This window comes from Rhipicephalus microplus, chromosome 8, assembly GCF_043290135.1.
Source record: "Rhipicephalus microplus isolate Deutch F79 chromosome 8, USDA_Rmic, whole genome shotgun sequence".
Classification (NCBI taxonomy): Eukaryota; Metazoa; Arthropoda; class Arachnida; order Ixodida; family Ixodidae; genus Rhipicephalus; species Rhipicephalus microplus.
The window spans coordinates 95,321,852-95,348,393 of NC_134707.1; the positions used below are offsets into that span (position 1 = coordinate 95,321,852).

The 26,542-nt window shown below is 45.4% G+C and overlaps 1 protein-coding gene across 3 annotated transcripts in view; it reads left to right on the plus strand.

The window, feature by feature from the left end:
* The window catches only part of LOC142769271 (uncharacterized), a 61,331-nt gene that overhangs the window by 14,404 nt on the left and 20,385 nt on the right, over positions 1-26,542 (plus strand). For 2 of the 3 annotated variants that reach the window (XM_075872365.1, XM_075872366.1), the window contains exons 5-6: positions 1,884-2,054; positions 4,571-4,702. In XM_075872365.1, the coding sequence (XP_075728480.1) occupies positions 1,884-2,054; positions 4,571-4,702 (303 nt within the window). The remainder of the gene's footprint in view (positions 1-1,883; positions 2,055-4,570; positions 4,703-26,542) is intronic. The other variant, XM_075872367.1, reaches the window with a different exon arrangement.

Consider the following 26,542-nt stretch of genomic DNA (forward strand, 5'->3'; position numbering starts at 1 on the left):
CTCATCTGCAACAACACATGTGTGACCATGACAAAATAATTTTAACCGAGAAAAGAATACTCTTTTTCGGAAAAGATAAGTGAAGGTGTACTGATGCATCGATTCTTGGCCTTCCTGATAAAGAGTTCTAAAATCTCCCCTTTTTCTGCTTGCTTTTTTTCAAAAACCGTGTTTTATGAAACCTAGGACTACACTTACATTCTTTACGGTGCCCGGCCATGAGACTGCTATAGCCCTTCTTAACATTTAAAACATGCTGTCTTGCTTGATCATTGAAGCATTGCCCAGTTTGTCCTATGTTTACTTTTCCACATGTTAGCGGCATCTTATACACATTAGATTGGCATTCAGTAAACCTATTCTAGTGACGAATGGTGCAAGATTGACTATTCCTGTTGCTGTAAGTACTTGCACTTTTGAAAGCTTGCAAGAGGTGGAAAACAACAATGTCATATCTGCTGGCTCTTTTCCTAAAATTGTGAGACACCTTATGTACGTAGTACCGTGTTACATGCAAAGGTGATTGGTCATTCTCTTTTTCTTTTGGTATTCAGTGAAACTGAATAAATATAATAAACATTTGAGGTGTTGCATGTGTAGTGTACGTATACGTGAACGTATATTTGGTGAAAAAGTTGTGTGGCAGAAGAAAAGTTTATGTTTTATTTGCCTATTAAATAAATGCAATATGCAAGGGCAGCAAGGCTTCATTTTCTGTAACGCGCATTATGCATATACTGTGAAGGATATATAGATCCAGCACAAGTTCATACACGATAGTACGCGTTTATATTTTTGCCCAGACGCAATGAATGGAGCTCGACAGGTGGCGCACCATTGATAATCAGGACCACTTTCTTCAAGTAGTGTGTAATCAGTGAATGCCGATATCTATTAGTGCAGTTTAAAAGAATACTGGCACCGCTGCCATGGGCACTCAACACCCTTGTGCACCCTTCTCGCACCCTCCTCAGAGGGTGCTAAAAAAGTGATGGACATTGAAGGCACCCTTCCTTAAGGGTGTCTTTGTAACACCCTACAGTTTTTTTACATGTACACCCTATTCTAAGGGTGCATGAAAAAGCACCCTTTTTGGAAGGTGCTGAATTAACACCCTTTGAGTGTCGTCCACAGGACAAGCTCATTTACACCCTTCTGGGTGTAAAAATTTTTACTGTGTGAGGCCGTGTCGAGACCTGGGCCTTTTCGCGCTGAATCAAGACCTAGGCCCTTTACACCCCTTCCTGAGTTAGTGAACATCCCTGTTGGACACTGCAGCATCTAAAGAAGCCAAAGTAAGCCATATTGTCTTTCTGTGACGCCCCCTTCACACACAGGGCATTTTTCTGAATATTTATAGGACCTTCCGACTGTTTAGTAATGCAATGCACGTATTTATTTTTGCCTCTTCGTGCAGTGATTGATGACGACCATTTTTTTTGCCTAGCCGTTTGTAAGTTGAAGAAAGTTCAAGCTAGCCCCTTTGTTGCCGAATTCTCATTTTAAGATGCCTGGAAAGATTGTGAAGACAAGGTCTCCTATATTGTTTCTTACCTGACATGGCACCTGCATAAGGTCTGTTTGCAAAGAAGTTCAATACAAAGGTGTGTGTCTGCGCTGGGATATTTGCCTGACAGTCCAAGTGCTCATATTCTGTTCTTGCTGGAATCTTTCTTTTTTCGGTCGTGCCCAGTAGGTCACATCAGAAAATAGCGCCGCCAGTACGCCACTGTACAATTAAATCTAGTATGTGGAAAGTTCGTAATCATAGCACGATGTTTAGGTAAAAATGTCGACTAAAGTTGAAAAAAAAATTATGTGGCAGATTTCATAAAGCACTTATGGTAAGCTTTGCTCGAATGCATTTTCACTGTTCTTTTCAGGAACATGCTTGGTATGCAGTGTCACAGGGAAGCACATATAGGAAACCCTCAACAATCACGGGCATCTCCTTCGAAATGTCCGCCCTTCAATACGTCATGAATAACACAATAAGATCACTTAATGTAAGCCTTTACAAGCCATGCGTGTCCGTGATGAGACAACGGCGAGCGGTATGTGTCGTTCAGACCAATCTGTGCTCACTCTTTGCAACTAGTAGCGCTCTAAAGTGAGCCGAAATAAACAGAACTTCGACGAGCTCTTTCTTCTCTGCTTGGCACAACACAACTATAATAATAGACAAGAAACTCAATGGAAGTAATATTGTGATTTTTAGCATCATGATGTAAGTTTAAACAAAGTAAAGTGAACTAAAAGTGCGTAGGCAGGAATGGCAGCAGCGCCTTTCACGTAATGCATCCGTTGCTGTACCAGCTGAGCTACAACGGTGCTCATCTCCTTGTCGACTTCACGGGCAACATACGTACATCGAAACCCTAGAGCGCTAGTCAGTGCCACTAGCAGGCATGAAGGCGAAGGCAAGTGTCGAATACTGCTGCCAGCTGGAGTCACGAAGCACGTGATTATTCAACGTGCTCTGGGCTAACGAATAATTCCTGGCGTGCTACATGAAGGCATTCAGTCTAGCGAAACGAGAGTGCTATGCAGGGTCACGCTCGCTTCTCGGGTTGGCTGCGAGCTTGCCCCACGTCGTCGTGACAGGAAGAAAATGCTGAGAGAGAGAAAGGTGGCGTAAATCGCCAACAAAAACATGTCTGGCATCACAAATGCATGTGTGGCATTTCAAACTGTTTTCTAGGAACAAGGTGCACGAACGCGTCAGCGCCTCCACTCAGCGAGCACTTGAACAGTGCAGCAACGCCTGAGTGGTTGTCTCACCATCAGTTTTGCAACTGAACGTCACTCTATGTGATTCGGAGCAAAGAGCAAGTCAATCATTCTCAGCTTTGATGGCATACTTAGCTACGGCTTAACTTGACAAGTATTTTTTATGTCTTGACTAGAAATGTGTTAATTGACGTGAGAATAGTGATTTCAGTTTAAGTGACCTACGTTTTAATATTTATGCATTTATATAGCATAATCCTAATTGGCACAGTAACAGTGCTTGGTGTCTCAATAACATTGCTTCCATTAGGGAGATTTACAATAGCGTTAGCAGGCGTTGCGGACGTTGTGGGTGCCATATGAGTTTTAGAAGAGCGTGTGACCCCCACGGAACAGTCTAACTATATCTTTCCCTGGGAGACCTTGGCTCATAGTATGTAACGCTATTGTGGGTTACAGCGACTGTTTTTCTCTTGAATATACCGGTCCAGTTTTATTGTCACGTTACGAAAAGATATTCGGCCATCATTCAAGACTTCCTTCACGTGCGTCTATATTCACCGCTGCTGTAACACTGAAAATTTTACCATTGCTTTTCTATTTCATTTCTTTTACTAGAGCTGATGAATGTGGCATTTTCAACATTTTCCGGGCGTTGAGCACTCTAGAAACTTGGTTTGTCGATAATCCATGCGTTTCTTGTAGCGTGACCCTGCTAACAATAGAGCGCTCATTAGAGTCTATAATAAAGCTGGTAATAAAAAAACATCACATGTGCAAATTAACAAACCACGTCTAAGACACTACATTTAAAAGAAATAACTGAGAAGTATTTCCAGTCATCTCCTTTAAAGTGCTATAAACATTTCGGGAACATTCACCTCTCTCCCGTGGCGCCCAAAAAGATGGCATCACCACCGAACGAAACACAACGATAGCTTCTCGTACACACACTTTGCCAGTGCTTGGTCTCTACATCTGATGCGTGAAACTATCATGATGCAACTGGCTACAGACGACATATACAGTGTCAATTTTTAGGAAAGGGTACACAGGAGCTCGTGGCCTTCAGTGGGAGCAAAAACAAGCACAACCTATTTTTGCGTCATCTCATGGCAAGCAAAACAAGCATTCTTTGGTGATAGAGAACCCCCTTCAAGGATATTACACAAGACACCGGTAATCACTTTGGAGAGAGGAGGAGGTTGTATTCTCTCCGCTCGTTCCATATCACCAATGACTGCTTGTTTTGCTCACCGCGATAGGACACAAAAATAGGCTGTGCTTGCTTTCGCTCCCATTTGAACGCGCTTCCAGCAGCTGCAGGAGCGCGCAGACAATGCGCTGCTATGTTCTCGTTCATAAAAATTGACACTGCATAGAACTACCGTAACCAGCAAGGTGACAAAGCAAGATTCCACCCACACTCGGCAAACACTGCACTCTTGCCTCAAACAAGAACGTCATAGTCGTGTTATGAAATAACCAGTGCGATCTGCAAGAATGGGGATAATTGCGTGATCACGTTGCCATAACGTTGCTATGTGTAAGCTTGTATATGTTTTTTAGGATGCTTTCATTTTGTATATGCTTCATGCTTAACAGTAACATTATGTTTAACTGGCAAATGCAGCTAACTATGTAACAGTGTTTGTGTTCATTCATGTCAGCCTGTACAAAGCAGCCAATGCCTTGGTCAGGCACTCCAGCCTTTAGATACAGCCTTGCCGTTTGTGTGAAGTGAACATAAAGATCAGTTGAATTCATATCACATCATGCTACGCACTTTCTCTGTATTCATAGTAGGGTAACTTATTTCAGTTTCTTATGTCACTTTCAGCTTTGTGAGCCAACCAATGTCGCTGACCGCACCGAGGAATACCTCGGCAGTCCGACGTTTACGTACGGGATTATATCTAATTCGTCGAAAGTCCTTACACTCGGCGAGCTTAACAACACACTGGCTCTAAAGGTAAGTGGTAACACGGAATCTCTCCTGCCTTTTTTCAAAGACCTCATAAATGAACTTTGTCGGGCCGTGTATGTGGAAACAAAATACAACAAAAGGCGTCTCCTAGACGGTCGCAGGCTGTTCTGCGTATTAAATTCTATGTGACTGATCTCGAGTAAAATGAGTGAAATAAAAGAATACCAGGCGCTTTTTACACAACCTTAACAGTGACCAATAGATAATGAAGCCAAAGATGATACAGTGGACGGTAAATGTTCTGTTCTAAATGTAAATTTGTAATTACGGGATAAACGGGCAGAAAGTAAAGTGGGCGAAGAGACTTCTTGCCACTGGCCGAAACCGAACCTCCAACATTGTGATAATGCGCCCAGGCGCCCAGTGTTCGGTAATTTGATCTACGACGGCGGCCGTCTGCTCACCAATTTATCGCGGGTTTTTGTGCATGCAAACCGGGGAGTGTTAGTCAATGCCATACGCTGCCATAAGGATCTGTGTAGAATATATTAGGAACAGTCATCCTCTATATGCTCTTTTGCGTGGTAAAACATTACAAAAAATCTGTTAGTTTTCAGTAACCCTACATCACAAAAGGAAGAAATCTTTGTAATTGTCTTCATGTCTTATGTCTGCATGGCTTTCGCGATTTGTTACCGTAATTTGCGATGACTTATCTCGGAGGACAATTGTTAGCGGCAAGATAGTTGACTAATCTTCAAAGGTAAGAGGTTTGCTCTTTTTATGCATTCAACCCATTAGACAATGTTTAACGTTATATAGGTGGGAACATCACAAAATATCCTTCAGAAACACCTAAAATTTACCAGTGTGTAACTGATTCGATATTGTGAACATCCTTTTTCTTTAGTTTATGTTCGGTGAGTCAAGCTTCACCAGTAGTAAAATAAGTGTTAATAGTTATGACGTCTTTGTAGAGAACAGAACCATGCTGTCTGCGCTTCTTTATTGATACGTGGGCAAGCAACACCGAATCGGTTTGCACCATTCGTGACGAGCAAGGGCAAAATCCAGAGAATACTTTCTGCCTCGTCACTCACGTAAGCCGTGCCACGAAGCTCTCCTCTTCCTTTGCTCGGCGAAATGCCTAAGACTTGCAGGGCTCTGCATCGGCTCCCGCACATAGCGCTTTGTGCGACTCGTAAAATATATACCAAATAGCGACCGAGTGAAACCGACTCTAAGTATATGAGTGACAATCCACAGGTTGCCCGTTGAGAATTCCCTGTCATCATCATGTAAAAGATATATAGGCTATCTGGCAGAAATCAATGCGGCTATGGTTTACGCGCGTCGAAAAGCCAAAAGCAAGAGCTTTCCTGTCGTATTAAGTGACTAGTGCTCCTGCAAACGTCTCCTTTTGTCGAGTCTGCCAAGGCAGTGCATAAAAACAAGCGCTATAAAGCGATTGACACCTACAAGTGAGTGAGCGCAATGGGCAAAAAACGCCACTCCAATCGACCCTCATATGGTAACACCAAAAATCACAAGAAAAGAGGAAACTGTTATGTACATTTTTCTCATTCATCCACGTTCCTGTTTCAAAAGACGCTTTTTCGGACCAGTAAACATGTGTGTCGCCTTCACAAGAAACTGCCTAGCGTTGACGCCACCTCGCATTGCCTGGCAATTAACTGCCACAACCGCGCATTGCCAGCTTGGCAACTATGTTTTTCAAACTATAAATGCGTAGCATTTTTTAGCGAACTTTGGCGACTTTGAGCTATGGTGATCTCACCGCTACTAACTGCAGCGGACGATCACCGCGGGTTCACGCTTAGCGAGCCACAGGGCCACTACTCCGTTTACTCGCGTGTAGCGCACCGCTCCGCGTGCGCTCAACTAATAAAGCGTTTAGCGCGGCGCGGCAAATAGACAGTGTTCTAATGCAAAAGTAAACAACACTTTATTGCCTCTGGCGGCACCCCGAACAGCAGTACAACGTCCGCTCCCGGGACGCGGGTAGCAAAGGCACCCGCACGCCGACGTTCACAATAAGGGGAAAACCGCCAGCACGTCGCAGCTGGCAATGGCGAGCTTTGACACGCCGGTCGGAAAAAGGTCCCTCGCGGCTATGCTGCGCACTCTCACGATGGTCAATGGGCCTGGTCGCGAGTGTTAGGGCAAACCTCGTACGCGTAGGCCTACGGCAAGTGCGGCTCGTTGTGGTACGACCACTTCAAGCACTAGGCACCGCTCTGGGCTTAGCGTACGCTACCGAAGCTAGCACTCAAGTAAACACGCCTGCCGAGGTGCCCCAGGCCACCCCGGGCAGGTTAAGTGCCAACCACTGGCACGCGTATGCTCGCGTCTACGCGTCAAAAGCGTCAAATGCGCCTCTCGGCGTCGGCTTCGGAGGGGCATACGCGAGCAGGCGCGAGGGATCAAGCTAGGCTTGATATTTCGCCTCGCGTACGCTACGTCACCACGCGTACCGCGGCGCCAACCATCCCGAGGCCGCGATGACTCCGAATGCTGTGCCTAATGGCCGCCGCTTCGAAGGCACAGCCGAGTGCTGAAAGCAAGCATGAAAACTACTCCAAACGTTCCTGAATGACCGCTTCATAATTTAGAACGACAACGAAACGACGAACGAATGCGAGTGCTACCAGCGTGACGTGGTTTCGTGCCGAGTTCGAGCGACACCGACAAATCCAGCGAATGCCGGCCGGCCATGCTAGCGCCAATCCCGTGTGCGATCGTCGGCCGAGCGAAAGGAGCATGTCGGTGTTCTTGTGCTTTGATCTGTGACTTTCTGTGCTAAAAACGAGTGTAAACAGACTTTGGAGGTTCGAAGGTTTGAGCGTGAGCCCTCGCCTACCGCGGAGGCAATTCAGATCGGTGTCATCTGCATCCAGCGCAGGCCTCTACCATCTAGTTCGTATGAACCAGCACATGCGAGGCACATCGGCTGAAAAAATTCTACGGTAGTTTCCGTCGCAACATAGACGCCGTATACGACGCCCGAAATATCGCGTAGTTCATACGGAGGAGTTTTTACCTGCACTGTGTTTGTCTTCAACATCGGTATTCATCATCGCTGAAAGCGAACCTCGCACTAGCCAACACATTTGCATGATATGAAAACGTACGTACTTATATAAGTGTATTCGCGAATTGTATGACGCGGAAACATTCGTTGGCTTCAGTTCTATTTGTTTTCGTGTGTTGCCAAGCTGAAACAAGCGTGCGCTGGTTGGTAGCAGTGAGATGGACTTCGTGCCGGGTACCAGCGACGCTGACACACTGAGCTGTCAGCGGTCTCATTTCCATTCACGTACAAGACAGAAACTCGAGCGTGCGTTGCTGTGGTGATCGAAAAAGAAAGTTGCATGATTAAGTGCTGCTCGTATTGCCTGCTATTTCACTTCTCACTTCTTCTGCTTCTCTGCCACACTCAGTAGCACATACGTTGCTTGGAGGCATTCTAACACACACATTCTTAATTTATAGTTCATTCTGATACTCATAGCTATAGGCATACAATGGCGCTTCTCCGTCGTTTTACAGTTTACTATAACATAACGCGCGCTCTGTTTACAGCTGGACAGATAACTGAAAACCTTGTGAGAAGCACCTGATTTAAAATCAGCTGCACGATGACACGATTGTTGGAAGAGAAGATCACCACATATATTCACAGAATGAATGAAGGTGCACTAGTATGGTACTGCACTTTGTATAAGAGAAATGCAAAAAGTACCTCATGTGACTTATGAGACCTTTCAGAGCTGTGCATGTATTTATCTGTTCCTCCAGGCTGTAATGAGCTGAAGATATTCGATGGTTCTGAACATTGAATATTTGTATGTGTTTCCAAGGAGTCCTTCATTTCTGTTCAGTTATTTAGTATATGCATTAACTTGGATTTTATATACGCATGCACTTAAGCATATTCAGTTTAGTTCTGTTGGAAAACTTGCCAAAACTTCTGTACGGTGCTCTGGTGCAATCGTTTGATCGGTATTTGTCCCATCAAAAATTTTTGGCATGCTTTATTGCATTATAGGGTATTTTGACAATTGATGACATGTGAAAGCCGTAGTGCTTGGCTGTTCTCTCAAAACCAATGCCTGTCTCATCAAGAAGTGTCAGATGCATTTTGTAGATGTTAATGGATATTTAAACTACCAGCAAAGTGCTGAAGTCTTCAACACAGCACTGATCCGCAATTACCACCCAGCTTAGAAGTCATTTGTAGAGCTCTCTAACACGTTCAAATAAAGTTATCAAACACTGGATTGATCTACTTGGTTTGATTCCTAATACCAGTGTGTCTGACTTTTTGGAGGCACTTATATTATAATAATGTCCTATTTCTCTCATTTATTACAGGGGTGCACTGAAGGGTATTGATATTTGTTTACCTTGGCACACTTAATGTGATATTACTGTTTAAATCCTTTCATTTTCTATATATGTAGGCCACTTTTGCAGTAGCCTCACAGTGAGCAGCCGTATTTGAAAATAAATTAATGTACCATCCGAAAGTGTTCCACGCTGTGCTCGGTTCCAATCTGGTCACTAATATTTGTTGCATCATGATGTGTCGGGTGTGTTTTATTGCATTGGAGAACATTTTGACTGCTTTCCATGAAGGGTTCAGTTCCAGTATTATGACCGATATCTGTGACTTCATGAAGAGTTGGGCGTCATTTGTCGTTTTAGAGAATACTTTGACTAAAGACAACGTCCAGAAGTCTTCCATACAGGGTTCAGTTCCAATATTTATGACCGCTATCTGTGACTTCATGAACAGTTGGGTGTCGTTTGACATTTTAGAGAATACTTTGACTAAATACAACGTCCAGAAGTCTTGCATTAAAGTTTCAGTTCTAATATTACGACCGATATCTGTGACTTCATAAACAGTTGGTTGTCGCTTGTCGTTTTAGAGAATACTTTGACTAAAGACAACGTCCAGAAATCTTGCATTAAGGTTTCAGTACTAATATTATGGCCGATATCTGCGACTTCATGAACAGTTGGGTGTCGCTTGTCGTTTTACAGAATACTTTTACTAAAAACAACATCCAGAAGTCTTCCATACAGGGTTCAGTTCCAATATTTATGACCGCTATCTGTGACTTCATGAACAGTTGGGTGTCGTTTGACATTTTAGAGAATACTTTGACTAAATACAACGTCCAGAAGTCTTGCATTAAGGTTTCAGTTGTAATATTACGACCGATATATGTGACTTCATAAACAGTTGGTTGTCGCTTGTCGTTTTAGAGAATAGTTTTACTGAAGACAACGTCCAGAAATCTTGCATTAAGGTTTCAGTACTAATATTATGGCCGATATCTGCGACTTCATAAACAGTTGGGTGTCGCTGTCGTTTTAGAGACTACTTTGACTAAAAACAACTTCCAGAAGTCTTCCATACAGGGTTCAGTTCCAACATTTATGACCGCTATCTGTGACTTCATGAACAGTTGGGTGTCGTTTGTCATTTTAGAAAATACTTTGAATGAATACAACATTCAGAAGTCTTGCATTAAGGTTTCAGTTCTAATATTACGACCGATATCTGTGACTTCATGAACAGTTGGGTGTCGTCTGTTGTTTTAGAGAATACTTTGACTGAAGACAACGTCCACAAATCTTGCAATAAGGTTTCAGTAATATTATTATGGCCGATATCTGCGACTTCATAAACAGTTGGGTGTCGTTTTAGAGAATACTTTGACTAAAGACAACGCCCAGAATTTTTGCAATATTACGACCGATATCTGTAACATCATGAAGTGTCAGGCACACTTAGTTGCATTAGAGCACACTTCGACTATGGAAAATGCCCGAAGGCATTCTATGCAGTATTTAGTTCCTATCTTATGGCCAATTACAGTTGTATCAATAAGAACCAGGTGTGCTTTGTTGCATTAGAGGATATTTCGAACACACACATCAGCTGATTGATTGATTGATTCGTGGGGTTTAACGTCCCAAAACCACCATATGATTATGAGAGACGCCGTAGTGGAGGGCTCCGGAAATTTAGACCACCTGGGGTTCTTTAACGTGCACCCAAATCTGAGCACACGGGCCTACAACATTTCCGCCTCCATCGGAAATGCAGCCGCCGCAGCCGAGATTCGAACCCGCGACCTGCGGGTCAGCAGCCGAGTACCTTAGCCAATAGACCACCACGGCGGGCACACACACACACATCAGCTGAAAGCCTGCTACTCTGGACTCAATTGTAGTCTTATGACTGACCTAAATCTGTCAGATCATGAAGTTGCAGGAGTGATTATTAAGTTGACTGATATAAAATATGTTGTGTAAATGTACTGAAGGTACCAGCATATGCAAGATATTGTTAGTAACTTTGGTAGCGCAGGTATAGAAACCCGGTGGTTTGTAAACCTGATCAGGAAGGCAGTCACGCCTCGATCACCACAGAGAGGAGGGGAGGGGGGAGAGCTCAATGTCAACTCCATATATTAACATAATAGGGAGGGGGTGCCAAGTCAGCCCTAGGGAAGGGCACTGGGACAAACTTTTGCCCCCCCCCCGTCCTTAAGGAGAACCCTGCGCACGCCTATGATAGACGTACAGTATGCTAGACGCGAATGTTCATTCGCGGGAGCGGCGCACGCACCGATGTTGATTTCTTGTGCTTACCGCTGTAGTTACTTTGGGCACTGAAATGTCAATTACTTTTAAAATAGTCTAAACTGTGGTGGTTGAAGCACTATCAACTTGATAACGTGTTCTCATATCCTCTAAAACCTACATTCCTGCTCCAGTTGAGAACGTGCCGTTCTGTGCTGAACTTGGCCAGTTCTAAGCCAAAAGATCGAGCAACATTGTGCATCGGCCTTGGACGCGTGGGCGTTGACGCGGTCGACGCGTGCCAGTAGTTGCGCGCCTTTTCCTCCACAGGCGCGACTAGACGCTTTTGACGCGTAGGCGCGTGCATACGCGTGCCAGTGGTTGGCACTTTACAGCCCTGTGATTCCCAAAGGGGACGCGAACGAAGGAAAACACGTGCTTACCCGGCGCCGTCTACGGAGAGAGAGACCGCTCTCTCGGCGCGCGCGTACCGCGTGCCGTGCCCGCACGTGGCGCCATCTATCGCCACGTGGTGTTAACAGAGCGGGAAAGCAAAAGGGTGTGGCCGTGTGGCGGAATGCCCGCGAAATGGTCGCGGGCGCGCTTCAGATCCCCACAGAGCGTATCTATCCATCTACCTATCTATCTATCTACCTATCCATCTATCCACCTATCCATTTATCTACCTATCCATCTATCTACCTATCCATCTATCTACCTATCCATCTATCTATCCATCCATCTATCTATCCATCCATCTATCTATCCATCCATCTATCTATCCATCTATCTATCTGTCCATCCATCTATCTGTCCATCCATCTATCTGTACATCCATCTATCTGTCCATCCATCTATCTATCCATCTATCTACCTATCCATCTATCTACCTATTCATCCATCCATCCATCCATACATCCATCCATCCATCCATCCATCTATCTATCTATCTATCTATCTATCTATCTATCTATCTATCTATCTATCTATCTATCTATCTATCTATCTATCTATCTATCCCCCTTCTACTTTGGTATCAATACCAAACTTGGTATGGCATAACATGACGTATAAAGAACATATTTGATAAGTCATAACGTGATTTATACTGCTACATGCATACTGAGAGTCTAGGGGGCGACGCGCGTGTGTGCCTGATGAGGAAGACCAAGTGTGGTCGCCGCTCGCTCGCTGGTAAACTGGTCACGCCATTACCGCTGGTTTCAAATACATCTATTCTACAGCCTCGTCGATACGGCGTCTCTTATTTTCCGTAAGATATCTGGTGGAGGTGGAACGTTCCCCGTCCTCACCACGAAGCTTCGCAGTGGCCGCACCGTTCAGTCTCTGGCCATGGCTACCAATAAAAACAACCCATCAGCGTCTCCAACTGTAGCTCCAGCCACCACATACCTGACGATGCCCAGTCCCCGTGATCCCGGTACATTCTCCGCACAACCTGAGCTTGACGTTGACTACTGGCTACGTATGTACGAGCGTGTTAGCCAGACACACCGATGGGACCCTACAATGATGCTCGCCAACGTAATATTTTACTTGGGTGGCACTCCACGTGTTTGGTTCGACGCCCATGAGACCGAGCTCACCAGCTAAGATATATTCAAGGAGCGACTACGCGACCTCTTTGGGGACCCGTCCTGTCGCCAAATGGAAGCGCGAAATAAACTTGCCACTCGTGCGCAGTCCTCAACTGAGTTGCATGTCTCGTACATACAGCACGTGCTCGCATTTCCCGGAAAGTGGACGAGCAAGTGACAGAGGGTGGCAAGGTAGGCCACATTCTCAAGGGCATCGCGGACGACGCCTTCAACTTGCTCGTGTATACCAACGTCACGACAGTAGATATGATCACTAAGGAATGCCGCCGCATCGAAATGGCCAAAAGCCGCCGTGTTCTGCCTCAGTTTACGCGGCTACCAAACACGGCTGTTACGTCAACCTGCACCGATTTCGCTTTCACACCACCCATTCAGGACAGTGTGACACGTATAGTTCGACGGGAGCTTGAGGCGCAAAGTCCGACACCATTTCCTCCACATTCGCTCGACCATGGCGCCACACAAACACCTCCAGCGGTCTCCGTTATCCAAGAAAATCGCAAAGCTCGGTATTCCTGTTGCCTGCTCTGCCTCGCGACCCACCTCCAGACCAATTACAATAAATGCAGCACACCATTATTTACATTTTATTCCGCGATCCCGCGATCCGACGGAATGGAGAACTGCAGACGACAGACCAATCTGCTTCCGCTGCCACCGCGTTAGCCATATCTTCCGCTACTGCCGCAGCACTTGGACGCCCTCAAACTGGAGCCCATTTTCCTTCACTCGACCATATGAGGACTCCCGTCGGTTTTCGCCCAGTCGTGTGTACCCTTCTTTTGACGTCTCTAACAGCCGCTCCACCGCTCGTTCGCCGTCACCTCAAGGCCGCCGTTCTCCATCGCCCCAACCACGCCGCTATCCGTCGCCGGTCAACTATGGATCCTCTCGGACAGAAAACTTGATCATGCAGTTCCGGGAGATAGTGCTGCATCAATTGTGACTGATCCAAATCCTCCATCGACGCTCCCCACTGATACGAACTTGATTGAGGTGTATGTGGACGGTATTTCTTTGACGGCGTTAGTCGATACCAGCGCTCAAGTGTCTATAATGAGTGCTCATCTGTGTCGCCTTCAAAAAAATGTCCTCACGCCTGCAGCAACTAAAGCCCTCGGTGTCGCTGATGGTGGAACTGTGGCCATCACTGCAATGTGTACCGATCACGTTAGTATTGCCGGCCGTCATATACTCGTTTTATTTACGGTGCTTGAAAATTGCACTCACGACCTAATCTTCGGCACGGACATCCTATAAACGCATTCTGCCCTCATCGATTGTGCCGCCGGTACACTCTGCCTAGAACTTCCTCTTCTCCCGGATTCTCACCCTGAACTCCCGAACAGCTTGTGCACCACTGAGTTCTTCCAGATACCGCCTAAATCTCTCACATTCGTTGAATTGGCTACACTCTCTCCCGTGCTCGACGGTTATTATATCGTGACGCCGATTCCTGATGGTCTCCAGGCGCGCGACATTACTGTCCCACACTCCATCGTAACCATGGCCTCTAACCGAACATATTTACGTGTTATCAATTTTGGTTTCATAAAACAAGTGCACCCTCAAGGAATATCGGTCGTCACGCTAAGACCCTTAATTGAAGACCACGTCACCAGTTTTGTGGCCGATGCATGTCCCGATCACCAACGTCACTCGCAGGATGCGATGTGCCTCTATGCAACCTTACGCTCCATGATCACCCCGGACCTCGAACCTGGGAAGTCAGCCGTGCTCTTCCGCCTTCTGGCTTGATACCGCAACATATTCGACATAGACAGCCGTCCACTCGGCCAGACTTCGCTCGTCAAGCACCGCATTAACACAGGTGATTCTCAACCCATTCATCGGCGACCATACCGGGTGTCTGCGACCGAGCGTAAAGTAATTCCACAAGAAGTCAGCAAGATGCTAGACAAAGGAATTATTGAACCCTCTTCGAGCCCTTGGGCGTCCCCCGTTGGGTTCGTTAAAAATAAAAATGGCGCGTGGTGCTTCTGCGTGGGTTGCCGCCATCTGAATAGAATCGCAAAAAAGGACGTTTACTCTTTACCCCGCATTGATGACGCTCTCGATTGCCTCCGCGGCGCCCGATACTTTTCTTCATTAGACCTACGTTAGGGCTACTGGCATATTGCTGTCGACGAAAAAGACCAAGAGAAGACTGCGTTTGTAACTCCAGATGGCCTATACCAGTTCAAGTTTATGCCGTTTCGGCTATGCAGCGCCCCGGCCATGTTCGAGTGCATGATGGACTCTCTGATACAGGGTTCAAATGATGAACATGTCTTTGTTATCTTGACGATGTCGTTGTATATTCCCCAACATTTAAGACCAAGCTTCAGCGTTTCTCAGCTGTTCTCGACATATTCCGCACTGCAGGCATTCAATTAAACTCGTAGAAGTGCCACTTTGGATGGCGGCAAATTACGGTGTTGGGCCACCTTGTCAACGCATCTGGTGTGCAGCCGGACCAGGAGAAAATTGGTGCAGTCACCAGTTTTCCTGTACCCCGGTCAGTTGCAGACGTCCGGAGTTTGGTAGGACTTTGTTCCTACTTTAGAAGGTTTGTGAAAGGTTTTGCAACCACCGCTCGACCCCTCACTGAGCTTCTGAAGAAAGACGTCACGTTTACGTGGGATATCGACCAAGCTGCTGCTTTTTCTCATCTAATTACGCTTCTGACGACTCCACATATATTGGTTCCGTTTGACCCATCCGCTCCGACTGAAGTCCGAACCGATGCTAGTGGTCACGGGATCGGAGCCGTCCTAGCCCAACGCCAACGGGGAAACGACCGAGTTGTCGCCTACGCTAACCGCCTCCTCACAGCTGCTGAGCGCACCTATTCCATTACAGAGCGTGACTGTCTTGCTCTTGTTTGGGCAGTCTTAAAGTTCCGCCCATAATCATTAGGCACAAATTTTTCTGTATTAACTGACCATTATGCGCTATCTTGGATTACGTCACTGAAGGATCCTACTGGCCGGCTCAGGCGCTGGGCTTTGCGAGTGCAAGAGTATACCTACATGGTGACGCACAAGTCTGGACGCCTACATCAGGACGCAGACTGCCTGTTCCGGTACCCGGTTGCTGAGTCAAGCACTATGCCTGACACCGACACCGAGCCTAGCGTCTTTTCCCTTTCGCGAATGACATCCATCAGTGACGAGCAGCGCCATGATGCGTCCTTGCGTGCTATCATTGAGCGCCTCGAATCCCCATCTTCGAAACAGTTCCATCGCTCATTCATGCTCCACGATGATGTATTATACCGCCAAAGAATTGAGCTGGATCGACCGGACCTGCTGCTTGTCATTCCGAAGCACCTTCGCTCGGAAGTTCTAAATGAACTTCATGACCTTCCGACTGCCGGTCACCTTGGTGTGTCACGCACTTACGACCGAATACGCAACGTTTCTTCTGGCCAGGGCTTGCACGCTCAGTCAGAAGATACGTTGCGGCTTGTGAGAAATGTAAGCGCCACAAAACGCCATTGACACTTCCCGCCAGACGCCTTCAACCTCTTGATATTCCGTCAGAACCGTTCTTCCGCGTTGGCTTGGACCAACTTGGCCCTTTCTCCTTGTCTTCCTCGGGTATCAAGGGGATAGCTGTGGCCACCGACTACGCCACGTGTTATGCGATCACACGAGCTTTTCCAACAAGCTTCGCCACAGACGTCGCCGACTTCCTCCTGAAGGACGTGATTTTGCAACACGGAGCCCCACGGCAGCTGCTTACAGACCATGGCCGCACTTTTTTGTCAAAGGTCATAGCCGACATCTTGCAGTCATGTCAAACGAGACACAAGCTGACCACGTCATACCATCCGTAAACCAACGGACTCACGGAGCGTCTACATCGAACTCTTACAGACATGATTCTGAAGAATGTTTCACCAACCACACCGACTGGGATCTTACGTTGCCGTTCGTCATATTTGCCAATAATTCTTCGTGCCATAACACTGCCAGTTATTCTCCATTTTTTTTCTGCTGTTTGGCCGAGAACAAACATTGCCTCTAGACACCGTCATACCGTCCCCTGCAGTACCGATCAGTGAATATGCCATATACGCCATCACTTGGGCCGCTCACGCACGCGAAATCACCCGCACTCGCCTTCTTACCTCTCAAGAGAAGCAACGGCGTTTGTTTGACCAACGACACCACGACGTACACTTTCCGCCCGGTTCTTTGGTCCTGCTCTGGTCTCCGACCCATTAAGTTGGCTTGTCAGAAAAACTGCTCACTCCCTACACAGGTTCATACTGAGTCCTTTGTATCGTTACTCCTGTGACATATGAAATAGGTCCTGTCGCCCCGTCGCCTTCATGTGCCAAACAGGCTACCCATATTGTACATGTTGCGTGCTTCAAGCCCTACCACTCTCCTAGTGACGTTGATATTTAGATGCGCCGCGACGGCGCTTCTGCCACCGGGGATTATGCTAAATGCATACTGAGATTCTAGGGGCGACGCGCGTGTGTGCCTGACGAGGAAAACGAAGTATGGTCGCCGCTCTCTCGCTGGTAAACTGGTCACGCCATTACCTATTCTACAGCCTCGTCGATACGGCGTGTCTTCTTTTCCGTAACAATATTTTATGGTCCTGCAGCTGTTGCGGCGGTTTTGTTTACAAGGCATGTTTCAAAACTTGTATGGTATGGCATGAATGCATGGAGAACATAAGTGACAGACCCTAACATGAAAATCACGACATGCGTGTCATGTAAGAACATGACGACATGCCACGCTAATGATGCGCTCGCGGCCTTTTCGCTAGCGTCACATATACTGAATTTGATATTAGAGTACGTGAATGGATGACGAAGGTATGTGACTGGTGCAAACATAATAATTATGAGATGCCTGTCATGTAACAGCATGACTACATGCCACGCTCATGGTGCGCTGAAGGCCCCTTCGCTAGCTTTACTTATACTAAATTTGGTATTACGGCACGTGAATGGATGGTAAAGGTATGATACTGGTACAGACATGATAAACATGAGAAGCGTGTTATGTAACAACATTACTACATGCCACACTGATGATGCGCTCGCGGCCATTTCGCTAGCTTCACATATGCCAAATTTGGTATTACGTGACGCCAATGGATGACGAAGGTATGTGACAGATGGAAACATGATAATCATTAGGTGCGTGTCCTGTGAGAACCTGACTACATTCCACATCGAAGGCGCCAATACAATTCTACGTGACGCGGTGCGCATGCTCGCTGATAATGCCACGGCAGGCTCTGGTTCTGCCATATACTCGCAGGCGCGCGCCGCGCTACGTTGCTTTGACGCATCCACGTTTTAGCGCGTTCAGTGTCCCTCCGTCGCAAAAAGTAGTAGTAGTAGCAAACATTTATTATTAAAAAACAGGTTGCCAGGGAGACAAGCCTCTAGTGGGTCCGCCTCCCTGCAGTACTAGGTGGAGTCCTTAGTCAGGGGCCCCATTGGTCGTGGCTGCTGTCCGGGCCCACTGTACCATGGCTTGTTGGGCCACAGGGTCCTGGCAACCGAGCAGGGCCACCTCACAGTCCTCTCTTGTTGAATTTCGGTTCGGGGGTTAAGAAGGATTGAGCTGGCATGCCCATACCTTGTGGTAGGTGTCAGCCACCTCAGCACAGTAATGGCAGAGGCCGGAAAAGGAAGAGGGAGAGCGTTTAAGCACTTCCGAGCACAGTAAAGAAGTGGCAAATAGCCGGCAAATTCTGTCGTCCATCTTCCTGAGTCCTTTGCAGATTGGAGGAAAACATCGGTAGGGGTCGCGGTGATAGGTAATTATCTCTCTATAAGTTAGGAGAGAAATGTTCTCTTCTGGAACATAGCGGTCATCGGTGGGCCAGGCTGTGACCCGGGGAACGAGTGTGGAAGGCGCCGTGTTGTCTAGGTAACGCATCGTCGAAAAATGCAGCATGTGGCATTTCGCGCCGGTTGCCGTCGGGCGGCGCCAATGAACGCGGATCACACCTGGCGTCAAACAATTTAGTGCTCTCGTTTTGCTATCATAGCGTCGCAGTGCCCAGCGTGCGCGCGCGTCAATGCTACATTGGAGTATATTGGGCCCTTCATGATGTGCTCGCGGCCGTTTTGCTAGCTCCATATATACCAAATTCGGTGTTACGTGACGTCAGTGGATGACAAAGTATTTGACTGGTGCAATTCATGATAATTCTGGCACGCGTGTCCTGTAAGAGCAATACAACCTACCGCGCTCATAGCGTGCTCGCGGTCGTTTCGCTAGCTCTACTTATACTAAATTTGGTATCACGTGGCGTGAAGAGACGACAAAGGCAAACAACTCATCAAAACATGATAATCATGACACGGAAGTCAAGTACAGCATCATTTACCTCCACCTCGTAACGTTGTCCTGATTTTAAAGTGACATATCAACATTTCTCCTTCGTGCTTCGTATAGGATCGACTCCCACTGTTTGTGTAATCTGCCAATTTTTTCTCGCTCTCGTATATTGCCCAACCTAGGTATACGAACAGCTGATAGAGGCTGTAGTAAATACAAAATAAAAAATGACAACAATCAGGTCTCATGCACCACTATAGGATAAATACCTGCAGCTGTATTATTTATTGCAGCAACTGGCGCTAAGGCATACACACTGCGGCAAACTCGGAAACCATGAATTGAAAAATAATATGACGAAAAATAAAATATTGGTTCTTTGCAATAACATTGTTTCCTATCTTGCCCTAATATGGATCCATTTCAAGTGAACCGATGACTAACCCAGCTACATGTTTCGCACAACACTTAGTTCCTGTTTGTGAAGCTTTGCAAGACGTGTTTTTGTCTGAATTGAATTTCCTGCACTGCGTGTCCTCTTTTGCACTTCTTGATCCGCCGTATTGGCGCCCACTTATTGGTTCATACGAAATAAAAAGCAAATAGGTAAAAGCTATGTACTTTATCTGCTTCTTTCACTGTCACCATCTGCCGCACTTACGGAATCTGTTAAAGTAGTGGTCTAACATGAACTATCATATTTCGTCCCTCGCAGCTCACCTACGCGACGCAGACCTTCGGAGAATTGCGTGCAAATACGGCATGGCTTCTTTACAACGTGCACAATCTGGGCATCGGAAATCAATGCGGCGATCGTCCGTTCGAAGTGATCAGACAGTTTTGTTACTCTCTGAAAGGCGCTTCAGATGAAATGTGCCGTGGCTGAGCCACCTTTTTTATTTATATTTGATTTAATAGATACTGTGGACACAAAGTCTATGCAAGGTAGGCAAAGCACATTAAAAATAAAACAATCTTATTGGTTAATCTACACTCTCTTTAGCTTTGTCTATTGTTAATGAAACATAAATTATTTATAACGAAACATTGCCATCAATAAAATTATCTTATTGCACATCTGTATAAGCCCAGTGATCAACACGAGCCACACTTTTCAGGTTTTCTAGTTAAAAATCTGTATAAAATGGTCGGGTGGGTATTTTTCAGTGCCTCTTCAATTATCTTTTTCTCGTTACATCAATGTTCTTCTTGACAAATCAGCAGCTGCTGACGATCTGGCCTCCTTCCACCCACTCAGAACTTTTATAACGAAAATATGCTTCTACTTCTGGCCACTTTTCAGGACTTCGTAATAAAACCCTGTGCCTTGGTAAATAAAAAAAATTCCCGAAAGCAGGCTATTTGATTAACACCGAGAACAAATCTTGCATTTGTGCCAATAAAATATTTAAGTGTTAAGGTTTCAATTCTTCGAGCGTTCTCTTTTCGTACAGTAGCCCGTACTCACTATTATCCAGGTGCCAGTGTCTTATGTTTACCGTCTAACAGCAGTTTACATGACCGTATGGGCCAACCGTAGGCGTAAATGAAGAGTGGCGTTTGACACCGGTGAAACTCTCATAGCTGGGCGGCGTCACGTGCTGGTGTAGTGCTTCGAATTCTTCTAGAATTACACAATAGGCGCACTAAACCATTAGGAATCACTGCAAATGAGATCACGTTTCAAATGAAAAGCATTTCTTGGTCAACTTCGGTTAGTTCGAGGATATCTGTCCATCTATCCGTCCGTCCGTCCGTCCGTCCGTCCGTCCGTCCGTCTGTCTGTCTGTCTGTCTGTCTGTCTGTCTGTTTATCAGGTCACTTACGTTTGCACTTTCTCCGAAACGTGTAGGTAATTGAATTCGCACCGAAAATAATATGTCATGACATGACTGTACGATGAACATAAGTGACACCTCATATGGTGAAAGCGATAAAGTTTTCGTCACAAGTAGTGTGTTCTAAATGGCTTGGTAGTGGTGCTGCAGTGGCGTTTCGTTATCTTTATATTGCATTCGTTAACTTCATATACCATAATATGTATGACAATACGTTTCTTACGACTCACACAGATCATAGATGGCAAAATAAAAATAATGACATTAGTTTCAATCTTTCAATATTGCCACATGTCAATTAAATGCTCTTGCGCACTACATCCTATCTAAGTATTCACGAAATCGGCTAGTGTTTTATTACACGAACTCAAAGTACTGATGCGCGCAAACGTAGCCCTTTTCCTCTACGTAGCATCTTTGCTCTGTGCCATCACTACTTCAGTAAATTGCTGCGCAGTCTTTGAAAAGGGAAAAGAGAGAGCTTCAAAAATGTGTCGAATCCCATTAAGCCGCTTCCTTCTTGAAGGATTAAAGACCTTTTTCTGGCAACCAATACTTAAGGCGATTTACTAAGCTATTATTGTCATTCAATCATTATACAAGCACGATTGTCCAAGAAACATTAAAGGAGTGTTTTGCGTTAGTAGTGCAATATTAAAACGTTAGCACTACGACCAAAGTACAGTGTCTAGAAATATACTACCTAGTGTGCTGAGCAGGCACATTCCGTACGAGAGAGAGTGGCCCCGCATGTGATGACTGCACTCAGATGCCATAAGCGGCGCTGCGTGTCGAGAGGTGCACGAACGCGCGAAATTCATCTCGTCCTGTTGTTGCCGGAGCCTCGCTGCGTTTAAAATCAGTGTGTTACAGCTACCATCTGATTTACGTGAAGTTCGACGGCGTCATATGTACACTGCAGCAACCTGAGAAGTTAAAAGCTGAGCGGCAATGCAAGGAAAGGACGTGTATTGTGCCACTGTGTGAAAGAAATTATCGGTCGAACAAGGAAAAGGTGTCTTGTTCCCCGCGCTAACGGATCCAGCACGGTTCCCTGAATGAAACAAATATGATTAAAAGGGCAAACACAAGGCTGAATCTGAAGGCTGTCATGTGAGAAAAGCATTCTGACAGTGATTCAATCAAACTATCTTTTCGGATTAGGGTGAACAGTGTCGGGAACGAAATCGCCGTTTAGGCATAATTTCAAGTATCAAGATTTATCTGAAAAAATTGAAAATATCCTTTGAAATTTCATTCACGCAGTTTTTCTCCCATTTAAACGTCGGACTCCCTTTCCAACAACGTTTTGGGTGTCATATGCGGCGAGTGTCACATTGCTCATTGGCATGTTATCATTCTTTGTTTCCACTCGAATCCTAATAGATTCCAGGCCAAGAGGTAAAGGTTTTTGAGCCTTCTGTGATATTTCTTGCTCTCAAGTGCAAAGCACATTTTAAAACATAATTCTGGTGGTTATACTGCTTATGGTTTTTAAAATTAATTTCTTTGCAACCACTTTGAGCATCTATCTATCTATCTATCTATCTATCTATCTATCTATCTATCTATCTATCTATCTATCTATCTATCTATCTATCTATCTATCTATTTATCTATCTATATCTATCTATCTATCTGTCCGTCTGTCCATCCGTCTGTCCGTTCATCTGTCCGTCCGTATGTCTTTCCGTCCGTCTGTCTGTCTGTTCGTCTGTCTACCTGTCTGTCCGTCTATCTGCCTTTCTGTCCGTCTGTCTGTCCGTCCATCTATTTGTCCGTCTGTCCATCCGTCTGTTGATTCATCTCTCCGTCCGTCCGTCTATCTGTTCGTCCATTCGTCCGTCCATCTGTCTATCTGTCCGTCTGTCGATCTACCTGTCCGTCTGTCTATCTGTCCATCTGTCTGTCTGTCTATACGTCCGTCTGTCCGTCTGTCTGTCGGTCTGTCTGTCCGTCTGTCTATCTGTCTATCCGTCTGTCCATCCATCTATCTGTCCATCCATCTGTCCGCCCGTCTGTCTATCCGTCCGTCTCTCTATCCGTCTATCTGTGCATCTGTTTGTCTGTCTGTACATCCTTCTGTCCGTCCGTCTATCCGTCCGTCTTTCTGTCCGTTTGTCTGTCTGTTTTTCTGTCTGTGTGTATGTCCGTCTATCCGTCCGTCCATCTGCCTTCCTGTCTGTCTGTCTCTCTGTCTGTCTGGGTGCCCTCACGATCACCCCCTTAACTTAGGGTAATCCAAAATTAGTGTGGGCTCGTAAGATGGTTTCATGACTTTGACTTGCTGGCATTGGCAACGTTGACCCTACAAATGCAAATAATAAACATTTGTATCCTAGCAGAGAAATCGAAGCCAAGCAATTTGCGTGGAAACCAAGTATTCTACTACAGAGCCACGCCAGATCTTCGAAAAAAATTTGCAAGAATAGCCAAATGTTCGTGAAACGCCAATGCTGGCTCCAGTGTTGACTATCCAATTTATCGCGTGTATTTAGCGCCACTTCATAACGTTTAACTTAAAAAAAAAGTGACAACAAAGTCACCTTGCATAGCATTCATTCCTAAGTTACGTGGGATCAGCCTGTTTTTTTTTGTGGGTAGTAGCGGTTGGCGATACGTATGTCACGAAACAATCCTCATTTGGCATTACGAAGCACCAGTACTGTGAAAGCAATCGAGTAGTTCTTATAAAGCATTATTTGAATAACACTTCAAAAATACAGGAAAATAATAGTTGGCCTCACGCGGCTCGGCTTCATGAAAGCTTCGCAGTGCTTGCGGAGCCCAAGGATTGAACGCAAATGCACCCACTCGCACAGCAGCGCACCATGCGGGCACCGCCGGCAGTCATCAACTGCGAGGCCATCTCCTAGCCCACGCTCAGCACACTAGGCAGTATATTTCTAGACACTATAATCAAAGGTACGTAGATGCAGATCCTAAACTTGTGGCTCATACCCACTATGAAAGATTGGCCAAGAAGCGGGTAGCCTATCAAAAAGGAATACATATCTATTTAAACACTAGTAAAACGAATAGTAACAGAAATATTGGTTTGTTATAAATTATTCCTGACCAAATATTCAAATAAATTAGTTCGTACTGAAGGAGCAATAAATTATTGATATAAAAGTTTTTTAATTGATTGATATATGGAATTTAACGTCCCGAAACCACCATATGCTTATGAGAGATGCCGTAGTCGAAAGCTCCGGAATTTTCGACCACTTGGGGTTTTCACCGTGCACCCAAATCTGAGCACACAGGCCTACAACATTTCCGCCTCCATCGCAAATGCAGTCGCCACTGCCGGGATTGGATCCCGCGACCTGCGGGTCAGCAGCCGAGTACCTTAGCCACTAGACCACCGCGGCGAAAAAAAAGAATTTTTTTTTCATAGTGTACATTGGTTAACTGAGAACCTTATGAAATTGAGGTTATTCAGTAAATATCTTCGACTGTATTGTGGAATCTTGCACGGCCTCACACACTTTCCCGTTGCTATGCCCTAATGTATGTGTCCCTAGGGAAGTAAATTAGACGTTGTCAAAGTTAATTCAAGAATTAGAAACAAAATTTTAGTGATATGTTTCTTAATTTGAAAATTTTCTATTAGAGATAAAAAAGTGTTCCACAGTCTGCCCTTCTCCACACACACAGAAAAAACAGAGCGGGGAGAGTCAAGCCCGCTCTAAACAAATAAAAATTTGTACGTGCTGTTACGAACTTTCTTTGTTTTCACTTTCTCAACCATATTTAGATGTAGATTGAACACAGTTTACTGAACCACTCTCACTGACCAAATTTCAGCAATTTCATGGTACGGCTTTTGCTTTGAAAGTCTTTGCCATTATGGTGACCTCAATTTTCATATCTAAAAACATTCTTTACCTTCCGCATGGTTACTCTAAGCCTAGGAAGAGGAACGTCGGCTTATCTGTATACAATTTTTTAGAGAAAAAAAGAGAACTTCCTACCTATTCAATTCAAGATATAGTTTCACACTTCATATTTTCTATCAATGGTTGACTTTGTTTCTTGTTCATTTTTTATTCTTGTTTATTTGGTACAGAAGCTCGTCATGCGTGAAGTCTTCTATATACCATTCACTGAATAGCACCTCTTCTTTTCTTTCAGTTGCAAAAATTTTGTTCCTTTCATCAACCGCCGGCTTTATGGCTAGTTATTGTAGTGCTAAGAGCATACATTCAAGCGTCAAGCAAGAAAGCAAGGAAGCTGTCGCTTATACACTTGGCAAACTCTTCTAGGGCTCACATGATGCAGAAAATTTCGCACGTATTTACCTTCTACTCGGCTAGAGCCCTCCATTACTTGTATGCCAAGCGCGGACGTCAAGAATAAGAATAAGAAATGTGTTGTCCACAGCTACTGATCATCCGAGTGGGTAGGTGCCAATCGTTCAATCATCATCATCATCTTCATCTCGGCTCTACCTCAGGGTAAATAGGTGTGTGCCGTGTGGAAAGGTCTAGAAAAAAGTCACAGCTTTGCAGCAAAGGCGAAAGAATGAACGCGATAGCAACAAATTGGAAGGTCACGCGCAGAATAGCAAGCATATTGAAACGTTCCCCGCGTTTATCACACACAAAGAACGCACAAAACGTACTCACAGGTACAGAATAACGCGAATAAGCGTCTTAGTTGTTACTTCGCTGTGTCTGAGAAGCGCGCCTTTGTCGCAAATGGAGGCTGTGCAATGATTGCAGTGACCTTTGTGCGAACGGTAACTGCAATAGAATCGTTACGACGAAACTGAAAGGCTAGCCAAAACGTAAGATTTTTCCCACTGGAATATAAGGGTGCGCGATCGAGTGTACACACCCTTATTCTATAGCAAACTCTTGTTCTGTAGCGGTGAAGTCCGGTGCTTTGACAACCAGGCTACGGGTGCACGTCTTGTAAGGAGGCATATGAAACGATATAAAATTGGCCAGGAGTATTGCATTGCTCTTAGACAATACCACTGCGCAATCATAACAGCTATAGCCCTATTGATCGGACACGTCTCAAGCGTAATCAAGTCAATGAAAACCTTCGCAAAAATGGCAAAAGGCTGCTGGAAATTCTGGGTACATGCTTAGTTGTACATAATCTCTATATTGTCCATTCCACGCCCGTCTTTCCCGTAACAATACATTTATTTTTTTTTTCACAGTGCCAATCATTTTTCTCACTCGTTCATGTGGCGCGTTAAAGGCTTGGTGCATTTGCAGAATGGCGAAGGTTTGCGTTGTCTTTCGATCTGTAAGAACACCATTTCTGAAGTGATTCCTGTACAATACTGGTAGCAGTACCCGTGAATCAAATGTTTTCTACGATTGATGGAAGCCACCATGTGATTAACGATGTCGTTAAGGGTTTCATTGCTTGCGCACACTCCGTAGGTCTGGCTGTGCAGAATGATAGGGATGAGATGGAGCATCGTATGTCGCTACTCCCTCAAGTATGTGCTTCCTCATA